This window comes from Molossus molossus, unplaced genomic scaffold (assembly GCF_014108415.1).
Source record: "Molossus molossus isolate mMolMol1 unplaced genomic scaffold, mMolMol1.p scaffold_m16_p_18, whole genome shotgun sequence".
Classification (NCBI taxonomy): domain Eukaryota; kingdom Metazoa; phylum Chordata; class Mammalia; order Chiroptera; family Molossidae; genus Molossus; species Molossus molossus.
Genome location: NW_023425353.1, coordinates 66,174,174 through 66,197,129, shown reverse-complemented (window position 1 = coordinate 66,197,129; position 22,956 = coordinate 66,174,174). Strand labels below are relative to the sequence as shown.

Below are 22,956 nucleotides of genomic sequence, written 5' to 3'. Positions count from 1 at the left end.
TGGCCGCCTGCTGAGTGTGAGCGCGCCGCCCCCGAGTGACCCCGAGCCGGGCGGCAGGCTGGCCGTCCCCTGACGAGGCCACTGAGGCACCTGGAGACTAAGTAGTGACCGATGGGTGGCAGAGGTGGGAGTCGAACCCAGCTGGCCTGCCGCAGCGGGCGCCCCTGCTGTGACGTGCCGTGAACACACTCACAGGCCGGCAGAGCCCACCGGCTGTGAAGACGGGCGTGGAGCCCCCTCGGTGTGGACGGGTCTGCAGCGGGGCTCCCGCAGGGCTGCTCACGTGTGCCGGCCTCTCCGTCTCTTTCCAGGCTTAGAGAGAGACAAGTTTGACAACAAGACGGTCACCTTCGAGGAGCACATCAAGGAGGAACACAACATGTGGCATTACCTGTGCTTCATCGTCCTGGTGAAGGTCAAGGACTCCACGGAGTACACCGGGCCCGAGAGCTACGTGGCGGAGATGATCAAGGTGAGCGGCAGGCTTGGGGGCGGGGCACACGCAGGAAGCAGCCTCCTGTTTGCCGAGCCCTGTCGCCGGGAGGCACTAGGCTCGGCCTGTGTGTGTCCCCTCACGTGGCCTGAAGCAGCAGGCGGGCGGCGGCGTCCTCATTGTAAGGGAGGGGACATTAAGGCGGGAGATTAGCACAGGCCGGCAACAGGCTGGGGTTTGAACGAGGTCTGCAGGCCCGAGTCCACCTCTGCTCTGCCTCTTCCTGATGATGGACGTTTCTGTTTCTTTCTTTCGTGTCTTTGTCTTGAATAAGACCTGCTCTGAGAAGCTCTGTAGAGAAGGGTCGCCCAGCATGGTTCAGCCTGATCGGTTCGCTCGTTCGTACCCAGCCTGGCCTTTCGGGGGCGCGCTGTGCTGGTCATCAGGAGGGGTTCCTGTGGTGGAGGGGTCTGGGTCCCCAGTGAATCTTGCTGCTGGTGACCGTGACCACCGTGTCCCGGGAGGAGGGGATGGCACACGGACCCACGTCTTTCGGACCCCGTTCTCTGGCAGGGTTTCGAGGAGGCACCCCACATGTGCCGGGGGTCCCGGCCAGCTGTCCTTCTGTACCTGAGGGTTCTGAACGTTGTTAAACTGTTCTGGGGCGTGGGGTGCAGGGGCGGGGGCATCGGCCACCAGAGAGGCTCCAGAGTCCCAGGACTCTGCCCAGTCCTGTGCGCCGGGCGTGCTCCTCTGTGCTCTGCAGAGGCGGCTGCCAAGCTCTGCGCACACCCCGGCGAGGGCCGTCGGAGGGGGAGCATCGCGCATGCGCCCAGTGCAGGCCGGCTGTCAGCCCAGACGGTCCTGTGACAGTAGGCTCAGCGGCCTCGGGTTCTGGAGGGCTCCCTGGGGCTGCTGTGTCATCTGTACCCGGGGGTCCTGTCAGCTGGGAATGGGGGCGCGATGGCTTGGACATCTTGCCGGAATTCAGGACTGTGATCGGCATGACCGCCGGCTGCGGGGCTGCGGGGCTGGGGTCCGTGGACCGCGCAGTAGTGACAGGACGTGGCGCTGACCCGACAAGAAGTTCCCATCCACACGGTCGTGGGCGTGCGGAGGAGGCCGACCCCTAACCTGCGCACAGTCAGCCTCTGCCGTTGGGAAGGCTCCTCCGCGCGTGTTGCTGGGTTGGTAATAAAGTGACCCCCGTGGGGAACCGGTCAGAGAGAACTTGGGGTGCGAGAAAGGCCTGAGGTCCCACAGCTGGAGGACCAGGCTTCGGAGGAGAGGCGGGTAGAGACGACGTGGATTAGCAGAGGGAGAAGAAAACAGCCTGGTGGAGGGGCCGGTTTCAGACCTCGGCGCCCGGGCCTTTGCTGGCTGAAGGCCAGCTCGGGTTCACAACGAGCCCAAGAAGAGCCCAGAAGCCGGGTCAGGATGGAGGCCCAGGTTTAAGGACCAGGAGTCGACGCCATGGTCACGTGCTGTGACTGGCGCTGGGCCCTCGGAGCAGGGTCTGATTCTAGGGGTTAGGACTGTCACAGATGAGGTTTCTAGTGTTGGGTCACAGCTCCCCAAAAGTCCTCAGGACCTTTGTGTCCCCGTGACCAGTGATGCTGCCGAGGGAGCCCGTAGCTCGTGAGCATTGGTGCCGACGGACACACGGGACCCTCGTTTGCACTCAGCTCGTCCGCTGAGATGACAGCCCGCGCCTTCCCCTCGCTGTCCCTCCCCGACGTGTTTGGGGTGCCCCATCTTTCCGTCCTCAGCAGTTCTGCAGGTCACGTCACAGGAAACGGACACATTGGGCTTCTGCTCAGCCTTGAAGACTGAGAGGAGCCTTGTGAGGGTCAGCTGAGGGGAGGAAGGGTGGACATTGCCCCTGCCTGCCTGCTGCTCAGAGCCGGGGCGACGCCTTGACGACCACATGTGCCCTGCACAGCACCCTCGGACGGTGTGGGAGCCCGGGGTAACAACCATGTCCCCTGTACAGCACCCTCGGACGGTGTGGGAGCCCGGGGGTGACAACCATGTCCCCTGCACAGCACCCTCGGACGGTGTGGGAGCCCAGGGGCGACACCCTGACAACCACGTCTTGTGCACAGCACCCTCGGACAGTGTGGGAGCCCAGGGGCGACACCCTGACAACCACGTCTCGTGCACAGCACCCTCGGACGGTGTGGGAGCCCAGGGGCGACACCCTGACAACCACGTCCCGTGCACTGCACCCTCGGACGGTGTGGGAGCCCAGGGGCGACACCCTGACAACCACGTCCCGTGCACAGCACCCTCGGACGGTGTGGGAGCCCAGGGGCGACACCCTGACAAACACGTCTCGTGCACAGCACCCTCGGACGGTGTGGGAGCCCAGGGGCGACACCCTGACAACCACGTCTCGTGCACAGCACCCTCGGACGGTGTGGGACTTCCGGTGAAAAGGTCTGGAAACCCGGAGCTCTGAGTTTTCATCCCAAATGTCCAGGCTGCTGAGGAGCCAGTGTTCCCTGCATGTCGTGGACTCAGGGAGCCTCAGGTGGCCAGTGACAGGCGGGACCTCAGTGCTGTCTGGCCTGGCAGCCGCGTGGCTCCCTGTGGGGACTCCAGCAGGGACGTCAACCACAGCCGGATAGGACTGGGGTTCTAAGCGGAATCGTTGGGGGAGGACTGGGCTACATGCCCAGGTCCTGGGCCCACCTGGTCATCCCCTATGGGGCAGCCACAGCGGAGAGCGGAGCCCCTCCCAGGGCAGCACCCGCCACACTTCAGGGAGGAAGATCCAGGTGACCAACAGGCCAACCAGGATGCAAGACCCCCCCGCTCTGCACCGCGGGGCGGCTAGTGAGCTCTGCCGAGATCCGGGGACGGCGGCTGGGCCTCGCCCTTCCCTCCTCGTGTCCCAAAGGAAGTCGCTGAGAGATGCTCTTTGGGGCCTTGTCCTTCCAGAAACCCGCCTCTTGCTTAGTGGCCGAAGCTGTCCGTTAGCTTGCTGATCCCCAGGACCCCCGAGCACTGTGAGCGCACAGCGGCCGCAGACGCCCCGGCAGAGGCAGCGGGGCGAGGCCCCAGGTGGCCACGGTGGAGGAGGCCAAGCTGCCGGCTGCGGACAGCGCGTCTCTCGGCAGGAGCGTGTGCATCTCAGACCGCAGCTGGCTGGCAGCAGGTGCCAGGCTCTGCTTTGAGGCGGGCTCTCAGAGGCCCCGGGCAACTTGGAGAGAGACGACTGACCGCTGCAAAGGAGAAGTGTGGGGGAGCCCCCCCCCCCCGGGCTGCCTTCCAGGTGGCGCCTGGCCTCACCTGGGACGGTGCGCCTCTGCCATCCCTGACGGGGAGGAACATTTGAAGAAGCCCTGTCTCCCTGTTAAGAACAAGAGGCTCCCCCACCAATTAAAGTTGATTAACACAGAAGATGGTGGGTTCTCTTTCCTCTCCTCTGCTCATCCACTCCCTCCCTTCCCTGGGGATGGAACATCCCTGAAAGCCAGGCCAGGCGCATGCCAACCCTGGAGTCGTCGCTACCTGAGAATGGGATTTGGGGGCAGAAGACCAGGGTTTGGGTTCCAGCTCTGCCCCTCCCCGGCTCCTAACCCTGGGCACGTCGTGCCAACAGCCGACACCCCACTGTGCAAGCCGCCTGGGCCGTTGGCACACGTTGCTGAGGAAAGTCGGGATGGGCGTCGGGACTGAGTTCCTGCCATGGAGACCGCCTGTGTCTCCCTCCCTCGGAAGGTAGCAGTTTGAAGTGTCCAGAAATGTTGAAGCAGGACAGAGTTGACACTCTGCACGGACTCGGTCACGGGCGTGTGGCTTCCATCTGTGTGTTTAATGGTGTCCCCCACCCTCATTCCCCGCCCAGGACCAGGGCTTCCAGCGATGGGTGGGGTGGCCCCGAGTTCTGGGCTCGATTTTCTCGTGATTAGACTGGGGGCTCTGGGGGCTCTGGGGGCTGTCCGTCGCCTGCGGGAAGCGCTGGGACCAGCCTGGCTCCGGGGAGGCTCGGCCTCCCCCGCTCTTCCAGAGCCTCCGGGGCTGGAGGTGCCGTCCGAGTGCTGGCTCAGGCCCAGACAGGGCTGTCCTTTCAGAGAAATGGGACTCGGGGGTGACCTCACTTAACCCTGGCGGGTCAAGGCAGGAGGAAAAACCCCGAGTGTCCTCTCCCCGTCGGAGCCTGAATTTTGGTTTTCTCGCGTTGCGTTTTGGTGATAACCCTTCATCCCAGCAAACATTTGTGAACCCTGAACCACAATCCAATGCCCATCTAACTCACGGGCAGACGCCCTCTTGTGAGTGATTCCAGCCCCGTCTGACTTCTCCGCGGTGCCCGCCGTCGGCCCGGCAGTCCGGGGGAGCCACCCTGTGCCCGAGAAGCAGGCTGAAAGGCTGTTTTGTGAGTGATTCCAGCCCCGTCTGACGTCTCCGCGGTGCCCGCTGTCGGCCCGGCAGCCTGGGGAGCCACCCTGTGCCCGAGAAGCAGGCCAGTCAGAGTCCAGGAAGCACCAGGAAGGGAGGGTGGTCAAGAAGAGCAAACAAGACCCTCAACGCGCTTTGGCGTCTGCTGATGAAACTGCAGATTTCACTCTGCGACTGGGACCTCACCACCCCCGCCGCATGAGCCGCGTGTGGGGTTTGGAGACAGGTGACCCCGTGGAACGCTGCCCCACGTCTTCGGCCCTGGCTCCTCCTCCTGTCCAGGTGGCAGGTAACTGACAGCTGCTCTGCTCAGAGCTGACGGGAGAACCACCCCCACGGGCGGGGCTGCAGAACAGGCGCCGCCTTGGGAGGGCCACCTGGGGACCGATGTAGCTGCAGGTGGCGGTGATCAGCGCAGAGACGAACCTGGACATGTACCCTCCCCTACCTCCCCCCCGTCAGAGCACTGAGGTGGCACTGTTACCATCTGGCAGGTGGGACCCCAAAGCCCAGGAAGGCTGAGCAGCCCCCCAGGGTCACCCCCCAGGAGGTGCTGGAGCTGAGCCTCAGACCCAGCTCTGCTGAGTCCAAGCCCCCCAAGCTGTCCCGCGCGTGTGTGGGCGCGCGCGGCCATCTGGTCATCCTGACCGCTGTCGCCCTCCTACCGCCCCATGAGCTGAGTCACCACCTCCAGAAGAGCCCCACGGAGGGCGGGGGGCATGGGAAGGAGGGTCTCCTCATAACACTGCCTGCTGGCGGATCCACTGGCCAGATGGAGCCCGTGGGTTCGAGGGGGTGCGGCCCTCCCAGCCGCCACCAGCCCCCACCTGAGTGCAGCCGTGGCGAGGACCGAGGTCAGGGAGCACGCACCGGCACAGAGGCCCGGAGAGCCAGGCATGCCCGCTGCCCTCCCGACACTGGCGGCAGGGCTCACAGTTCCTTGGTGGCCACACCTATCACCAAGCGGGGTGTCCAAGTTAAGGAGGCAGTTCACCAGAACCACAGCCAGACGAGGGCGTCCACACCCAGGTGCCTCAGCGGAGCGGGTGCCGCCCTCAGCACGGAGCTCTAGGGCCTCTGACCCGTCCTCACGCCCGTGCGGACTTCCCAGCTCCCGTGGACAGCTGTCCTCCCCCCTACCCTCCCCTGGGCACACTCACACATACACCTGTGCACACACACTCACACACCACACATACGCACGCACTGTCACACATGTACTATCACACACACACTATCACACATTCTCTCACACACATGTGCACCTGTACACACTCACCACACATACGCACGCACTGTCACACATGCACTATCACACACACACACTATCACACATTCTCTCACACACATGTACACCTGTACACACTCACCACACATACGCACGCACTGTCACACATGCACTATCACACACACACTATCACACATCCTCTCACACACACATACACCTGTACACACACTCACACCACACATGCACGCACTGTCACACACGCACTATCACACACACACACAATCACACATTCTCTCACACACACGTACACCTGTACACACACTCACTCACACACCACACATACGCACGCACTGTCACACATGCACTATCACACACACACTATCACATCTTCTCACACACTCACACATGCACCTGTACACACACTCACACCACACATATGCACGCACTGTCACACACTATCACACACACACTGTCACACATTCTCTCACATGCACTATCACATCCACACACACGTACACCTGTACACACACACACTCCCGCTCCAGACTGCACTGGGCTCCGGCTGGAGGCCCCGCCCTCCTGCAGACTAGCCGTCCAGGAATCTGGAAGCAGGTGGGCCCCAGAGCACAGGTGGTCCTCCCAGCAACCAGCGGGTGCCCCGGGAAGGGAGTGGGGTGCTTTCTTTCACGGGGAGTCAGGAGCCTGGAGAACGCTGTGCTGAGTGAGAGCCCTGGGCAGGTCGTGTCCGAAAAGCCTTTTTGCTAGAAACACGTCCTGGGTAAACTTCAAGCCAGTAAATTCCGTCAGATTCAACCCGAGGAAACGGCAACCGGAACCGTGTAGAAGGTGGGAAGCCAGCCTCGGCCGTTATCTCTGTGTGATAAGACGGAAGCACAGACAGGAAGCGGTGTGGTCCCAGGGGCAAAGGTCAGAGTGGGAACTGGAAACCTACGGGTCGGGCCCCTCTGTGTACAGGGGAGCTGGCCCAGGTCGGGCACCTTCTGTGACCCGAGCGAGAGCCTGGCGCGGTCAGAGCTGCAGGCCGGCTCAGCACTGCCCAGCAGACCCGGAGCTCCTGGTGGATCACAGATCAAAGCGAGGCCCAGACGTGGGCAGGGCGGGAAGGGGCGGTGGCGGAGGTGACCCGAGAGTGGACGTGAGAATTCACAGCCCCCGCAGGGACACACGCATACGCACGCACTGTCACACACGCACTATCACACACACACACACACACACACACACACGAAACCGGGGGCGGAGCAGAGGGGGCTCCAGAGGGAAGCGGGGCAGAGGGAGGTCAGTGGGGCGGACGCCTAGCGTCCCTCCCCTCCTGTCACCTGCGGCTCCATCCGGGCCGGCGGGCGGGGTCTGGCCATGGGGCAGTGCCCTCTGCTCTGGCGCACGCAGGCCGGGCTGGGCTGGGCTCCCGGCGGGGCTGCCTCCCTGAGGTCCTGGGACACAGGTGGCCGCGCTGCGCTCGTCGGCTCCCCTGGGAGGCCTCGGGGGTCAGACGGCCCGGGCTCCACAAGCTCCTCGTGCTGCCCTCGGACACGACCCCCAGAACGCCTGCGGAAGGCAGAGTTCGGGAAGGGGCGCGGACACGACCCCCAGAACGCCTGCGGAGGGCAGAGTTCGGGAAAGGGCGCGGACACAACCCCCAGAACGCCTGCGGAGGGCAGAGTTCGGGAAGGGGCGCGGACACGACCCCCAGAACGCCTGCGGAGGGCAGAGTTCGGGAAAGGGCGCCAGCCAGAGCGAGGAGGGACAGGCAGCGCGTCCCGTGTCTGCAAACAGCGAGTCGGCACCACCGGCCTGGCTGCCCGGCCGCAGCCCTGCTCTCGCCCACCCTGTGCACTGCGCCTGGGTTCCTGGCGGCTTGGCACAGAGCCCTGGCCCAGCCAGCGCCCCCACCCGGCTCCCGCACACTCTGCCCTCTGGTCTGCAGGGTCTGAGGTTGTCTCTGCTGTGCCTGCCACAGGCAGCCTCCTCCTGTGGACCTGCTGCCCCCCCCCCTGCCTTGCTGGGGGTGGAGCGGAGCCACGACCCGCCCGAAAGAAACCGACATCCCAGAAGGCACCTGTGCCAGGCAGCACGCAGTGTGGTCCCTGAGCCGCACCAGCGTGCACTGTGCTGGTGACGCCAGGAAGGGCCACGAAGCCGGGTTCTCCCCGCACAGCTCCCCACTGCGTCAGGCCCAGGATGTATTTCCGGGTTCAGTGTGTACTTGCTCGTCTGTGGCAGGGGTACTTGCTCACACACCCCTTGGCCCTTCCAGGCCTCCTGCCCCGACTGCAGAGCCCACGGGCTGCCCGTGTGACCCTCCGGCCCGCCCCCCTCCCGCGGCTTCTCGACCTTCGCACCGACGGTGCCCCTAAGCAGTGCCGGTGTCACGTGCTGAGTGGTCGCTGCCCAGCAGCCTTTCCAAAGGGGCTGTCTCCTGGGCGGTGTCAGGGACCCAGCGTGTTCCGGGTTCTGGAACCGTGTCCCTTTAGCACAGAGCCTGCTGGCAGGCCTCCAGGGAGCTGGGACTAAAGGAGACACTGGGATTCAGGCAGAGCCATTGGTGTTTGCAGGTCGTACAGGCGGACAGGCCCTCGGTTTCCCTCAGGACCGCGGCGTCCTCCGTAAACCGAGGGCGCTGCCCACAGCTGTCCGTGCACGGCGCCGCTTGCCGAGGGGGAGCTCGTGGGCTGGGGCGCGTCCGTGGCGGGGCGGGGGTGTGGGTGGAGGAAGAAGACCTAAGGAACAGGCTGGGACATCTTTGCGGTCTGAGTGCAGGGGCAGGTCAGTCACATGGGAGGGTGAAGAATTGGAGAATTGGGGGCATCAGCACGTGGCAGCTGGCCTCCGTCCCCCATGGACCCCTCCTCCAACCCACTGTCAGGGCAGCAGTGTGGGGACCTTCCTCTGAACTCCCACTGAAGTTGCAGGGACCGTGACCAAGACGACATCTTCCTGTCACTGTGTGTGTGTATGGGCAGGGCTGGCTTTAAGTAAAAGGTGTTTTCCCACACGCAGCCCCACAGGACAGTAAACGCTATTTGATGGACACTGGGGGGGGGGGGCGCGTAGCAGTGAGGCAGACAAGTGTGCATGCGTGTGCGTGTGCGTGCAGAGATGAACACAAGGACTTTCCCTGAAACAAAGGAGAGGACTTTGGAAAGCTGTAAGTACACTTAAATCAAACAAACAAAAAGACCGTCACTGCATAAAGGTAATAAGAGATCAAAGTTTGGAACTAATGGGATGGGGGGCAGGGTCTGGAGGAGGGCATCAATGGGGAAAAAGGGAGAAGCATCTGTAACAAAAGTAAATTAATAAAAACAAAAACAGGACCTCGTGGGATCAAGGAAAGCATAGGGGAGCCAGTAAAAGTGGCTTAGAAGGGCATGCATGAACCCCGAGTGCTCTGGGAGGTTTCCCAGCCAAGCCACGGCGCAGGGGAAGTTGCCCAACACGCTGTGAACCAGATGAGAGGGGCAGGTGGGGCCCCGGTCTTGATTAGGGAGCTCCAGTGGCCGGCCCCACCCGTCTGGCTCAGGCCGCCAGCCCCACCTTCCTCTCTCCTCTGTGACCTCCAGTGTCCTCCCCGGGCAGCCCCAGGTGCCCAGGACCCAGCCCTGGGGCTGAGTGGTAAGTGCTGCCTTCTCACGCCCCAGGGGGGCTGGAAACCCTCCACCTGAGGGCCCTGGATGACTTCAGCGGTGGCCCGGCAGCTGGCTCCTCCGAGGATTTCATCAGAACTGGGTGCGGTGCTCCCTGCTGGCACCGGCGTCCTTGCTACACACTATCATCCAAGAACAGCCATTAACTGGGTCTGGGAAGGATGAGTGGCCCTCCCAGCACAGCTGGGAATTATATAATGCGGCCTGGTCGGGTGATGTCATTTGGAGCTCACGTAGCGAGCACACGGACACCTACCCCGGAGCAGCTGCGACGGCGGGAGAAGGAGCCGAGCACCCGGGACCCGGTGCCTAGGTCGCAGGCTGGCTCCAGACCAGCTCCGTCACGGGGCAGGGCACTGGTTTCCTCCTCTTGCCTACTGTTTGCGATTCAGAGACCAAAAGGAAGCAGAGACCCAGGCTGGTCACTGTCTCATTCACTGTTGTTAACATTTTGTATGATTGCCATGTGTTTGATACATAGATACATTAGATAGATATGCCACATGGATACATTGTTGCTAGCTGAAGACCACAGCTTACCCTCGCGCTCGCTCCGGGCGCTGTAATGACAGGGATCAGCATTACAGCTGCGCATGGAACAGCCCCGCCGCCCTGGAAAGCTCCGTGCCTGGCCTCATCCCGCCACCCCGCCACTCTTTTCACCGGTCCGTCACTGAGACTCGTTTCTGGAGCTTGGCTTGCTTGAAAAGGCCTAACGGACCCTACGCACGGCGTGGCAGTCAGTGAGTGCGGTTAGGGATCGCTGTCATGGTTTCTCACTGGAAACAACAGATGCTGAGTTTGGTTTTGCCCTTTGCCGTGACCTTAGAAGAGGTAGTTCTGAAGCTTCCTCTTCCTCTTCAGTGGACGTAATCACCCCAACTCACAGAAGAGGCGAATGATTTGAACTCGAGTGTCCTATCCCTGCCTTTGAGAGTTCGGGGTGACCGTCAGCCCTTGCCCCTCCTCTTCCGGGCATTTTCTGAGGGTTGGGGCACATCGGGAGGCCAAGAATCTGTGCCCAGGTCTCCTGCAGCCCTCTCGTCACTGTCACCTCACATCCCCAGGCTTCCCGGGAAAATCCACCTTGTCGTCTTGCTTGGTAATATGAGTAGAAAGTCAGTTGCCATTTGAGTTAAAAGGACAGTCTGTGGCCTCTGGCATCTTCCCAGAGGGGATTCTAAGGGGCAGGAAGGCAGTGGGTCCATTTCCCCAGACCCATCTTCTCTCTGTGACACTTTCTTTTACTCTTACTCCTTTCTCTGTTCTCTAGCCTGGCTGAGGAAGAGACTCAACAATAAACGTTCCTTGTTGACACGGTAAACAACTCTCCACCTGAGACATCTCTGAGCCGGTGATTGATCACCTCAGTCCTTTCTTAGAACAGCCTCCGCAGCCGAACCTGGGGCAAGGAAGGGCTTCTTAGAATGATTAGCACTTGCATCACACAATCCAACTTCCTCTCCTTCTCCTCCTCCTCCTCCTCCTCCTCCTCCTCTTCCTCCTCCTCTCTCTCTCTCTCTCTCTCTCTCTCTCTCTCACACACACACACACACACACACAGGCACGCGCCCTCCCTCTTTCCAGTCAAGGGCACTGCGAGAGGTCAGTGCCGCCCCCGTGTCTCAGACCTCAGCGTTCGCCTTTGCAGGGACTTTTCCAGCTCTACCTAGAAGAGAGCTAACCAGAAGTGAGCGCTTGTGGTCAGCCGCTTCCGGCGGTGGCTGCGGCCGGTGTGTGCTCTGACCCAGAAAGCGGCTGTGCCGGGAGCCTGCTGGCTGGGCCGCAGGACGGGCAGACGGTGCCTAATGCCATCGGTATGCAGCATGCCAGCAGCCAGGAGAGCCAGGGACACGCGGGCGGCTCAGACCCGGGAACAGTTGCTCAGTGAACCCAGAAGCCACCCGACCCCACCCTCCCGACCACACACACACACCCGAGAAGAATTTACCTCCAAACAGTGTCTCAGTTGAACATGACTTTCTCAAAAATGCAGTGGAAGCCGAGACACAGACTTTTCTTTTAATCTTGAAGAGACATAAAGGCAGGATTTTGCAAACATGTACAGAACCACCCCCCCCCCATGCTGGCTGGCCGGGGAGCAAGGGCGACAGGCACCCTGGGTCACTTAGTGTGGAACAAGCTGGGCACTTGTGAGTGGGCTGAAGAGGGGGTGTGGACGCGGTGTTCCCTGCCCCGTGCGCGTCACTGGGTGGTCTCCACAGGGTCGCCTGGAGAGACAGATCCGCGCGGGGGGCCCTGTGGGTGCAGAGCCACGCGGAAATCCAGAGGACAGAATTGCTAATTAGTTTTGACTACCAGGTGCTCCTTGGGAATTTGAGATCTGATTTAACAGCTCAGGATGACTAATTGAAATACTGGCAACACCCAAGGCCTCGGGTTTGGGATCCGGAGTACCCTCCGCAGTTGAGCTGGTGTGTGTGGTTTGGGGTTAGTGGGGTCACCCCCACCCGGCTCGTCATTGTTGGGTATTCGCGTTGGAGGAAGGCAAGGGGGGGACCTACATGGCCGTCATCGGTCATACCCACCTCTGCGCTGAGGGGAGGGAGGACGGCGGACGGTTCGTCCCTCGGGTCGGGCAGAGGGCCCAAGGGACCTGCAGCAGGTACCACATGTCTTTGAAATCCTGGGTTTTAGCTTCGAAATTTGATTTCAATTTCCTGTTCTGCACCAGGGCATCTTTTCAGTGTAATGCCAAAATCCGTTCACTGGTTCCTTGTTGATTATTAGGGGGCACCTTCAAAAGCAGCGTGTTTTGCCTCTGGTTTCGCGGGCCCCTTGGGCAAGGCCTCCACGAGGTTGCAGGAACCCATGTTCGGAAGCACGGATAAAAGCAACCGGGGTCTGAGTGCGTCTCCTGAGCCCCTGAGGCAGGGAGCACAGGGCCACAGGGGGCTCCCCAGAGTGAGGAGCGGGGTCCTGAGCCCTGCCCGCGACACTGTCTGGCACCAAAGCACCGGGGGCAGGGACCTGGTCTCTCTGCCTTGGCCCCTCAGCACTGAACCCTGCGCCACCACGGAAACCACCGGTGCCCAGTCCGCGCCTTCGCTGTCCGGGGGCCTTTCTGCACCCGCTGCCCGGGAGGCCCGGAGCCGCCTGCGCCACCGGGGAAGCCGGGCTCTGGCGGTAACTCGCTCCGACCTGCAGCCCTTTGGCCCTGGCCGCTGGAATGAGAAGCAAGCCCCGCGCTGTCCGCGCTGTGCACTCGGTCGGCACCGCACCCGCTCAGGCCTCCTCAACGGGGACTCGGCCCGCCCGGGCTCGCCCGCTGGCGGAAGGTCTGCTGAGCAAAGGAACGTGCGAGGGGCTCGAGCCAGGTTGCAGGTGGGGACGAGCAGCTTGAGGCTTAGCGTTCCTGTGCATTCAGTGACCAGTAGCCACAGGTGAGTCCTGGCTACCTGCTGCGGCAGCTGGCACGCTCTCCCCCCACGGATCACGTCCGTCCTTCCCTCTCCCAGCCCTGTCCCGGCCCGTCCACTCCTGCCCACAGCTGTGGAACTCGGTCGGAGCTGCCCCTACCCGCCCACCCTCTTCTCCAGTGCCGGCCACACTGGTTCCCTCACTGGGCCAGGCCCCTGCTGTGGCCAAGGGCTGACTCCCGAGGGCCCAGCCAGGAGAGGGCCCAGCCAGTCCGCCTTGTGTCCGTTCTCGCGGTGGCGCTGTCTGCCCCCCGGTCTGTTCCACTCACATTCTGCTCCCTCACCTGCGGGTGTGGGGACGCCAGGAGCCCTCAGCCGAGGCGCCACTGCCCCTCGACGAGGCCCAGCGACCCCGGCCCGTGGCTCTGGCATGTCCTCGGTACCACGGACACCGGTGCTCTGTGTTTGCTGAACATGTTAAATTTTTATATATTTTCTTCCAAGAGAGCTTGTGGTGCTCGTTATACTTTTGATTTAAACCTAAAGAACCATCCAATATTTTCCCAAAAAATATATTCAATAATAGCAGTTTACCCTTTGTAAACACCAGGCACTTCTCAGGGTCCCCTTTGAAATATGCCTCCCCCAGCCCCAGCCCCGTTCCCTTCCCTTCCAGGGCACACCCAGTGGGGTCAGGACCTGTCCCGCCCCAGTCCCTGCACCCGCACGTCCTCGGTCCGACAGCTCCGTGGGACCATGGACCTTTCCTTTTGTCCCCGTCCCCTGGGGTGAGTCTATGAGGATGTGTCTCAGTCTCTGTGGGGACCCGGAGCCTCTGACAGCAGGGCCAGCCGGCCACACCACCTGTCCTCTCTCCGTGGTCGTCGGCCCCGAGAGCCGGGGCAATCGCCAGCCCCTCCCCTGGGCACGCTCTCTTCTGAACACTGAGGTCCGCTCCTCCGCTCGAGTGCACAGCCTGGGACCTGGGCACATTTCCCGGTGGGCAGGTGTGACGGTGTCTGAGGACTGACCTGCAGCGGGGACCGGAGCCAGGCGGGCATCTCCGCTGCCTGTCAGTATGGTGCCGTGCTCAGCGGTTCCAGACGCCCGAGAACACGGCAGAGAACCAGTCACAGACCTGGCGCCACCGTCTTTGACGTGGGGCACCCTGGCGCGTGGCCTTCTGCGCCTCGCTCGTGGTGGGCACCGATGAGAAGACAGGCTAACGTGAACAGTTGGCACAGTGTGCCCGGAGAGGGAGGCAGAGGGCCTCCTTGTCGCCACCATCGGTCTGAGCGCCGAGACGTTTCCCACGGAAGCCTTTAGCGTCAGGCCCGGCACGAGACAGCTGACGTACACTCATCACGTCCACAGATGCTCTGGCGTGTCCTGGTCACTGGTCACTGGTGCTTCGGGCTGGCGGGTGCCCCCTGCAGGACCCGCGCCCTACGCAGCAGCTGACGCCTCATGGCCGTGCGGCTCGCCTGCTTCGCGGCCTCTCGAGTTCCCGTTAGGAGTCTGTACCGACGCCGTAGGTCAAGGCGGGACAACGGTCTCCGCCAGCCTGTTGACATTCAGACACGTCTCCTCGAGTTCTGATTTTGAGGATGTTGACGGCTTCTGTTGGAAGGACGGCTGGCAGACTCCGGCCAGCGTGCGTGAGGACGGCTCTCCTGGGACCGTTGGTGTCGGTGGCTGGGTTCGGGCTGCGATAGCAGAGTCGTGGGAGGGGTGCCCTCTGGTCCACAGCCAACGAGACTGACTGTCAGAAAACAGTTACAAAAAACTCCGCTGGCCCCGGCGTGCATAGAGCCACAGTCACCAACTTCCCGCGTGTGGATGGGGCGGGGGAGCCTGGTCCGTGTCAGGCTGCCTCTCAGAATTAGTCCCAACAAGACTCATTGCCCGAGCGGGTGACAGCGATACACGTGGAAGGAGTCAGGTGTCCCCATCTCCCCGGGGTCGCTCCTGCCTCTGAATCGAGGTGTCTGGGAGGCGCACTGGGCAGAAGGGCCTGTGCAGCCCAGGCAGCTGCGGTGAGGGGCGGCCACGCCCACCCCTGCCAGCCAGGTGTCAGGACAGGGAGGGGGCGGCCACGCCCACCCCTGCCAGCCAGGTGTGAGCTGCAGGTGTCAGGACAGGGAGGGGGGCGGCCACGCCCACCCCTGCCAGCCAGGTGTGAGCTGCAGGTGTCAGGACAGGGAGGGGGGCGGCCACGCCCTGGTCTTTCTCACTCTGTGGTGGCGCCAGCAGCCTCTGCAGACAGGAAGGAGGAGGCAAGGAGAGGCCAGTTTCCGCAGCCTCACAGAGGGGCTGACGGGGGCCCATGTTCAGCCTCTTCACAGCCGCTGCTGTCAGACACACACGTCCGGGAAGCCCAAACATTCGGGATCTTAAAGTTCATTTCACTTTCAGAAAGTTTGCAAGTGTTTTCCCAAGTATAATGCTTTTAAAAATATATAGAATGAGAATCCAGAGTCCCAGCCAGAGACGGCAGACGGAGGCCCTGGGGGGGGGGGGGCGTGTTTCATGACCCCGAGTGTCAGCTGGGGAAGATGGGGGGCGGCCACACAACAGGGCACAGATGCCACTGAGCTGTGCCCCGAAAAGCCACGAGGTGGTCGATGTTATATGTGTTTTGCCACAAATTTAAAACTTCAGCCTCACAGTTTGCGGAAATCAGATTCACAGCGCCAGGGCTCATGGGTACGGGTGGGAATCTCGTTTAAAAGCCTACTTTTTCCCTATATTTAATTTTAAAGAATTAAGAGAGTCCAGTTCTATTCAATTAAAAAGATATTTACTGCCCTGGCCAGTTTGGCTCGGGGGCTAGAGCTTCGGCCCGCGGACCCGAGAGACTCAGGGTTGGTTCCTGGTCAAGGGCACCAACCTCGGCTGCGGTAGGTCCCTGGCCCCGTGCGGGCCGTGCGGGAGGCAACCAGCTGGTGTGTCTGTCTGTCTGTCTGTCTGTCTCTCTCTTTCCCCCCCCCCTTCCCACTCTATCTAGAAAAAATATCCTCGGGTGAGGATTTTTTAAAAAGATATTTACTAACTGGCTTTAAGGACATGGCCCACTAGTTCTGCAGACAGAGACAGCCTAGGAGCAGGTGGCGCCCAGACCACGTGACAGGCACCGTGGCCGGCCGTCTCGACTCCTGGAAGTGACCCCCGCTTTCTTTTCCGTGTGGATTTCAGGAAAGAAACCTCGACTGGTTCCCCCGGATGCGAGCCATGTCCTTGGTCAGCAGCGACTCGGAGGGAGAGCAGAACGAGCTGAGGAACCTGCAGGAGAAGCTGGAGTCCACCATGAAGCTGGTCAGCAATCTCTCGGGCCAGCTGTCGGAGCTGAAGGACCAGGTGGGGAGAGACGTCCTGTCTGTGTGCACGCACGCCACCTACCCCCCGACACACGCCACCTACCCCCCGACACACCACTACCCCCCACACACCACTACCCCCCACACGCCACCTACCCCCCGACACACGCCACCTACCCCCCGACACACCACTACCCCCCACACACCACTACCCCCCACACGCCACCTACCCCCCGACACACGCCACCTACCCCCTACACACCACTACCCCCCCACGCCACATACCCCCCACCACTACCACATACCCCCCCACTACCACATACCCCCCATACCACCCCACACACGCCCCCACACACGCCACATACACCCCCACACACCACATACACCCCACACATACCACTACCCACATGCCACATACACCCCACATGCCACATACACCCCACACGCCACATATACCCCACCCACACCCCCAAACGTGATGAGGACATTCTGTCCTCTGGGTAGAAAGGGGCCTGGCAACGGAGGCCAAACGCAGTCTGCCCACCAGCGCCCCTCACTGCCCTTGTAGGGAACAGCCTGCGCCCCACAGTCAGCACCGCTAGGGGCAGGGCTCCGACATGAACAGCCCAGCGAGAGCCTGCAGGCCCTCCACGGCTGCCACAGAGAACACGAGTGGGAAGCTCTTCTTAGTCACTCAACAGATTCAAGTTGTTTCTAGTTCTGCTTCCCAGCCCTTAACTCTATCAACCCTTCACCCAAGATATTTAAACTCGGCATCAGGGATGAACTGCAGCCATGGCTCACTCATGGGCCAAATCCTTACTGAGTGGCTGCCGTGGCCCAGGCGTGTGCCGTGGCCTAGGCGTGTGCCGTGGCCCAGGCGTGTGCCGTGGTCCAGGCGTGTGCCGTGGCCCAGGCTGTGCCGTGGCCAAGGAAGGACAGCGGGTCGAACGGGCGTGTTCCTGCTGTCGCAGAGCTCGGGTCTACAGAGGACACCAGCTGCTCCGTCCCAGATCAGTGCTCCGCCCTGGAAGTGGGGGAGGGGCGGGTGTGGTGCCGAGCCCTGAGCCCTCCTCCTCCCCCTTCTGACCACCTGCACAAGAACAGGCACAGCCGCGGTGGCCTGGGACGGGATGCCTGCGTCAGGGACGTGCACCCTGGGTGGGGAGCAGGTGCTCCGCGTGGCTCCTGGGGTGATCCTGGACAGACGGGCCACAGCCCAGCTTTCTGTGCGGGTTCCAAGGCTTCTCCCTCAGCTCCTCAGGCAGGAGTGCCCGTTGTGCGCAGCCGCGGCTGCAGGCTGCCCTGGAGGTCAGGCGAGGCCCGCCCACCAGCCATCCGCTGCGCGTGGGTCCACAGAGCGCGGGAAGCCCGCGCCCCGAATCCGCTCTTCTCGGCGATGGCTTTCCGAGCCTTCTGATTGTCTTGCTTGACTTTCTTTTCCAACCGAATCATTCCGGACGGTGCCCCAGGGTACCATTCGGCCTCCAGTTGCCTCTTTCACGTTAAGAAGCGAATCAAAACCAGTGAGAACGGAGCCCTGGCTTAGGAAGGCCGGTTCCGGCACTGAGCTTGGGGGCTGCCTGCCTATGATGACCTGACGAGTAAACCTGCTGACCATTTAACTAGAGTGCTGTGCTTGTGACCGTGGTAACTGTTGCCCCGCTACGAGACATCCGACCACCGTTCCCGGGACCGAACGGATCCCGAGCAAGCCGTCCACCCGCGGCCGAGTCTGCCCCCCGGGGCAGGCGGGCCTCCTAGCACATGTCCCCTGCTTTCCTTGTCCCCTGCGCCCTGGGATGGGGCTGTGGCTCCGAGGATCTCGGCTAAGTCACGGTTTAAACGAGACGCAGAAACTCCTGCAGACGTTGGTCTAACACCGACGTAAGGAGGGGAGCTGTTCAGCTCTCCGTGAAGGGTGCCGTCTTCAGCTGTGTCTGAAACAGATGCTACTGGGCATTGTGGTGGCACCGCCACGCGAGCCCTGCTCTGCAGTCAGCCTGTCCCTGCCCTGCTGAGCCCCTGCCCTGGGGGGGCGCTGGCGGTGGTGATTCGGAAGCTGCAGGGAGTGCACTTCGCAAACCAGCGAGCTGGGCCGAGGAACTGGCAGGAGGGGTCCTGTGTGTCGGAGGGTGCCCAGGGCCACAGGTGTATCTCACCTAAGTCCCTCATCTCTCCTGTGAGGATGCTAAGGTGCCCAAAGGCCTCAGGTGACAGGGCAGGGCTGGGACTCTGGGTGGTGCTCTGGTCTCGGCTCGATTTTTTGCATTGCGTATGTTTTTATTTTCGCTTGTTTTCTCTTCCATGGTTGCCTGGTTCAATTCACATTCGTTGTTTTTTTTGTTTTGTTTTTTGTTTTTTTTTAATCCTCACCCAAGGACATTTTTCCATTTTTTGTTCAGATAGAGTGGGAGGGAGAGAGAGAGAGAGAGAAACATCGACGTGAAGGGACACATCGAGTGGCTGCCACCCATACGACCAACCAGGGCCGGGGACAAACTGCAACTGAGGTACGTGCCCTTAGCGGGAACCGAACCTGGGTCTCTCTGTACCACAGGCCGACGCTCCAACCGCTGAGCCAAACCGGCCAGGGCTCGTTGTTTTTTTTTTAAGAGCCTCAAGGTTTCAGAACTCCCATCATGCACCTAAACACTGGGGAGAAAAACTCATTGCCATTTGACACAACTCAGCACAGTGTGGAGTTGATGTTTATAAAATCCAAAGTAGAACGGTTTCTTTTAAGCCCAAATTTGGGCTTAAACAAAATATGTAAAACTCGATGACATGGGGACGAAGGTTCAGTAAGTGACTCTGGACCCGTGTGGTCTACACAGCTTGGCCCTGCCCTGGCCACGGTTTGTGTACAAGCTGCTGTTGGGACCTCTCTTCAGAAGACCCCGTAAGTGAACTTGAAATGGAGCCAATTTCTCTAGGAAGATACTTAGGCTACAAAACGATACTCAGGATTGATCTGCTGAGGTCTTAAAGGGCCCAGAATTATGGGAAATTTTCAGCATAGCTGCCTTTATTGGGGAAAGTCGATTCTTTCAGAAGGAATTAGGCACCCTTTTCTCTTGATTTATGTAACAAGCCTTTATATGCACTTATTTATTTGAGAATCAGCTTATTGAAAGGATTTGGGTTCTATTAACTTCGGCGTCTGCCGGTCAGACATCTCCATTATTCTGCATAAAGAGCCACGCACAGCACGCAGACAGTGGCTGGCCCTGCGTGGCACCGTGGGAACATCCACCTGAAGCACGCAGCCCGCCCTGAGCCAGCAGGGAGCGCCGCGAGGTGGCTCTGGAGCAGCTGTGAACAGATGCCGTCCCCGGGGAACATGCTGGACACGCAGACCCCGCTCGGCGCCTGACGTCTTTCCAGATCTTCTCGTCCGAGCGCCGTGTCACGGGACCAGCGCTGCCTGAGTGTCTCTGTTCCGTCTTCACTGCTAGCACCCCAGTGGGGGTTCTTAGCACAGCGGGAGGAGAGCAGTCCTCGGCACGGTGCCAGCAGGACACTCGTTGGTGTCCCTGTGTCCAGTCGCAAGGACAGCGAGAGAGCCGCTGCTCTGAACTCCTCCGACGCCGCCCCTCCGGACCTTCCCTCCCGGGGGCTCAGACGGCGCGATTCTCTTGCTCTGATTGTGAGGAGGGGAGCGGATGCGAGAACTTCAGCCCGTTTGAATGTTTTCTTCGTGATGCAAAGTTGCAAATACTGAGAGGAGGGTTCACTCTCCTGAAACCGGGACTGGCTTCCTGCAGGACAGTGACCCTTACTTCCAGGGACACAGAAGTGCCTCGAAGTTCAGACCCTGTTAGCAGTTACCACACTGGGACTTGCTCATGCGAGGCTGCTGACCCATTAACACTAACTGCTGGGAGGGGGGAGGGGGAGGAAGGGGGGAGGGAGGGAGGGAAGGAGGAATAGCAAAGACGAGAATAACTGCCCCGAGTAGGAAATGGAATATTAAACCTGACTTAATGTCTGTTCCTTAGACACAGACTGAACCACAAAAGAGGGTTATGGCGACATCTGCCCTGTAGGAGCCCAGAGTCGAGCAAGGAAGGGGACGACCCCTAAAATATGAGGCAGTAGGAAAAGGTCTAGGACCCAGGGCACAAAATGAATGTCATGCAGCCCAGAGAAGGAGGAAGTTAGTCCTGTGTGAGCTTGGGAGTGTCCGAGGAGCGAAGCATCCCCAATCTTACAAGCAGGGGGCTCCAGTCGGGCAGAGCGCGCGGATAATGAAGTGCGCCCCGAAACACCCAGGACCGACCTCGGCACCCATCAGCAAGCACCCACTAGGGCCGGCCTGCTGTGTGTTTGAACAGCACTCCCTGACCCCTTGGGAAGCGTTCTGTCCTGACTGAAGCTGTCCCCAGCATCTGTGGTGGCCAGAGTGTGGCCTGTGATCTACCCCCCTGGATTCTCGGCGGGATGGGAGGCCATCTCTCGCCTTCTGGAGTGTGCTTAGTAATTGTTTCCTCTAGAGCCAAACTACCCAAGAGCCCTGGGGGAGGCCCGGGCCTCCCAGACTGGGGGCTGCAGACACTGCTGCCCTCCTTGGCCGTGTTGTTTCTCAGAAGCCCCCGTTTCCCAGCGAGTCTTGACATCATTTGGAAAGGGGTTTGGGAAACAACCGAGAAGCCCATGCTTTATGTCTTGTTTCTTTGTGAACAAGCAGCACGCGGCACCTCTGCGTGCCTCGCTGTGCGGCGGGGCCCCGAGCGCCGTCCTGCCCAGGGAGAGGCTCTCCGAAGCCACGTGCTCTGCGACAGCGGCGGGACGCTGTTTGTAGAAAGTGGGTTTCAGTGTAAACCGTAACCACAGAGGTGAACCTATGGTTCGGTGTAGGAGCTGACGCACAGGAAGTGTCTGGGGCTAATGATGAAACTTTTTAACTTTCCAGATGACAGAGCAAAGGAAGCAGAAGCAGAGAATCGGCCTTCTGGGACATCCTCCGCACATGAACGTCAACCCGCAGCAGCCCGCCTGAGCAGTGCGATGCGGAGGCGCGTTCGCCTGTGCGGTGATACCCGTGCGGTGGCCGATGAGTTCTGACTTGCCCGCGAGGGGTACAGCTGCGCTCATGTCGGTCCTCAGTCTTATGCTGCGTGTGCATGATGGCACCTCGGAAGGTCTGGGTGGATGTATTGTCGTTAGAGTTGTTGGCATGATGAAACTTCATTTGTGCCAAAAATATAAAAATGCCTTTTTTTGGAAGGACTGAAGAAAGCACCTGATTTGCACTTGAACCAGATTATAGATTTAAAACTATATGACATGTATTTTGTATTTAAAACTAGACTAGCCAGTATTTATGTTTGTTTGTTTTGTTTTTTTATAAAACTGTGCAATACGGATTATGCAATCACAATAAATCTGTAGGTCCTGGTGTCCTAGAGGGAGTGCACGTCTTTGAAGCTGTTGTGTTAATGCTGTGTTATAAATGGTTAATATCAAACGATGCTGCTGCCAAAATCATATTACTAGTGAGTTTCGGGCCCCTGGGCATTCCTCCGTGTGATTCTCCTGATTCTCCTGCGCCGACACTGTTGCTCCTGCTGGTGGGTCTGAGCGGGCTCCGAGTCCACAAAGTGGCAAGTCAGCGTTCCTTTTACGAAAAGCAACTTTAGTTTCAAAGATACTTTTAAGCTTCTGAATTGATTGTTTAAACTAGTTCTTTGAGTAAGAGCTCAATTAAAGGCTCAGACTTTAGCTTGTGAAGTGAATGAATTTTTTAAGGGGAACTTGTTATGCAGCGTTGGAGGTAAGGCACACTGCCGGCCAAGCAATGCCATCTCCTGGGTGCAGTGTGGTGTCATGCTGTAAAGAAGTAAGTAATTGATGGTCTCTAGTCCAAACAGTAGATTTTTTCCTTCCTCTGAACCAACATGCTACCGTAGCTACGAGGTATTACTATATAATCCATAGAAAGATGAAATGTGACCTGGCCCGTTAGAACTCTGAGTTGAACACTGACATGTTATTCCTGTGAAAGAGCCACATTTCGGTTTCGTTTCTGTCGCGTGAGTTCTCTGGTCGATGGAAGAGTGTGAAAGGGCACTTTTATATCTGTTGCTTGGTTTTGTACCTGGATCTCATTTTACAAGAGAATCTCTCTGCCAAAAAAAAAAAAAAGGTTTAAAGATGTATTGAAAGCAGAGTTCCAAAATGAGTCAAGTTTGTAAATGCATTTATGAGGATAAATATTTAATAAATGATGCAGAACCATACAGAGTGACCGGCTGGTAGCTTTCCTTTGGGCATTGCTGGGGCGTTAACAGCTGTGCCAGCTCTCTGCTTGCTTTGGGCCAGGTGAACGTATGCTGGTCTGGTGAGCAGATGAACTCAGCCGCTTACCTGATCCCTGATCAGTGCGGACTCGCAGGCGAACGTGAGCAGTTCCGGGGCCCGTTCAGTGCAGTGGCCTTCATCCTTCCAGATGCGCCGCCGCCACCCCGGCGTCGGGCACCGCGTGGCGAGGCTCTGGGGCTCCTACTGCAGGAGCTTGAAC

At 60.0% G+C, this 22,956-nt stretch overlaps 1 protein-coding gene across 3 annotated transcripts in view; it reads left to right on the top strand.

The window, feature by feature from the left end:
- The window catches only part of ITPR1 (inositol 1,4,5-trisphosphate receptor type 1), a 257,806-nt gene extending 235,193 nt beyond the window's left edge, over window positions 1-22,613 (top strand). For all 3 annotated transcript variants that reach the window (XM_036266062.1, XM_036266061.1, XM_036266060.1), the window contains 3 exons: window positions 312-472; window positions 16,312-16,473; window positions 21,349-22,613. In XM_036266062.1, the coding sequence (XP_036121955.1) occupies window positions 312-472; window positions 16,312-16,473; window positions 21,349-21,435 (410 nt within the window). In that variant the 3' untranslated portion in view covers window positions 21,436-22,613. The remainder of the gene's footprint in view (window positions 1-311; window positions 473-16,311; window positions 16,474-21,348) is intronic.
- The last annotated feature ends 343 nt before the right edge of the window (window positions 22,614-22,956 follow it).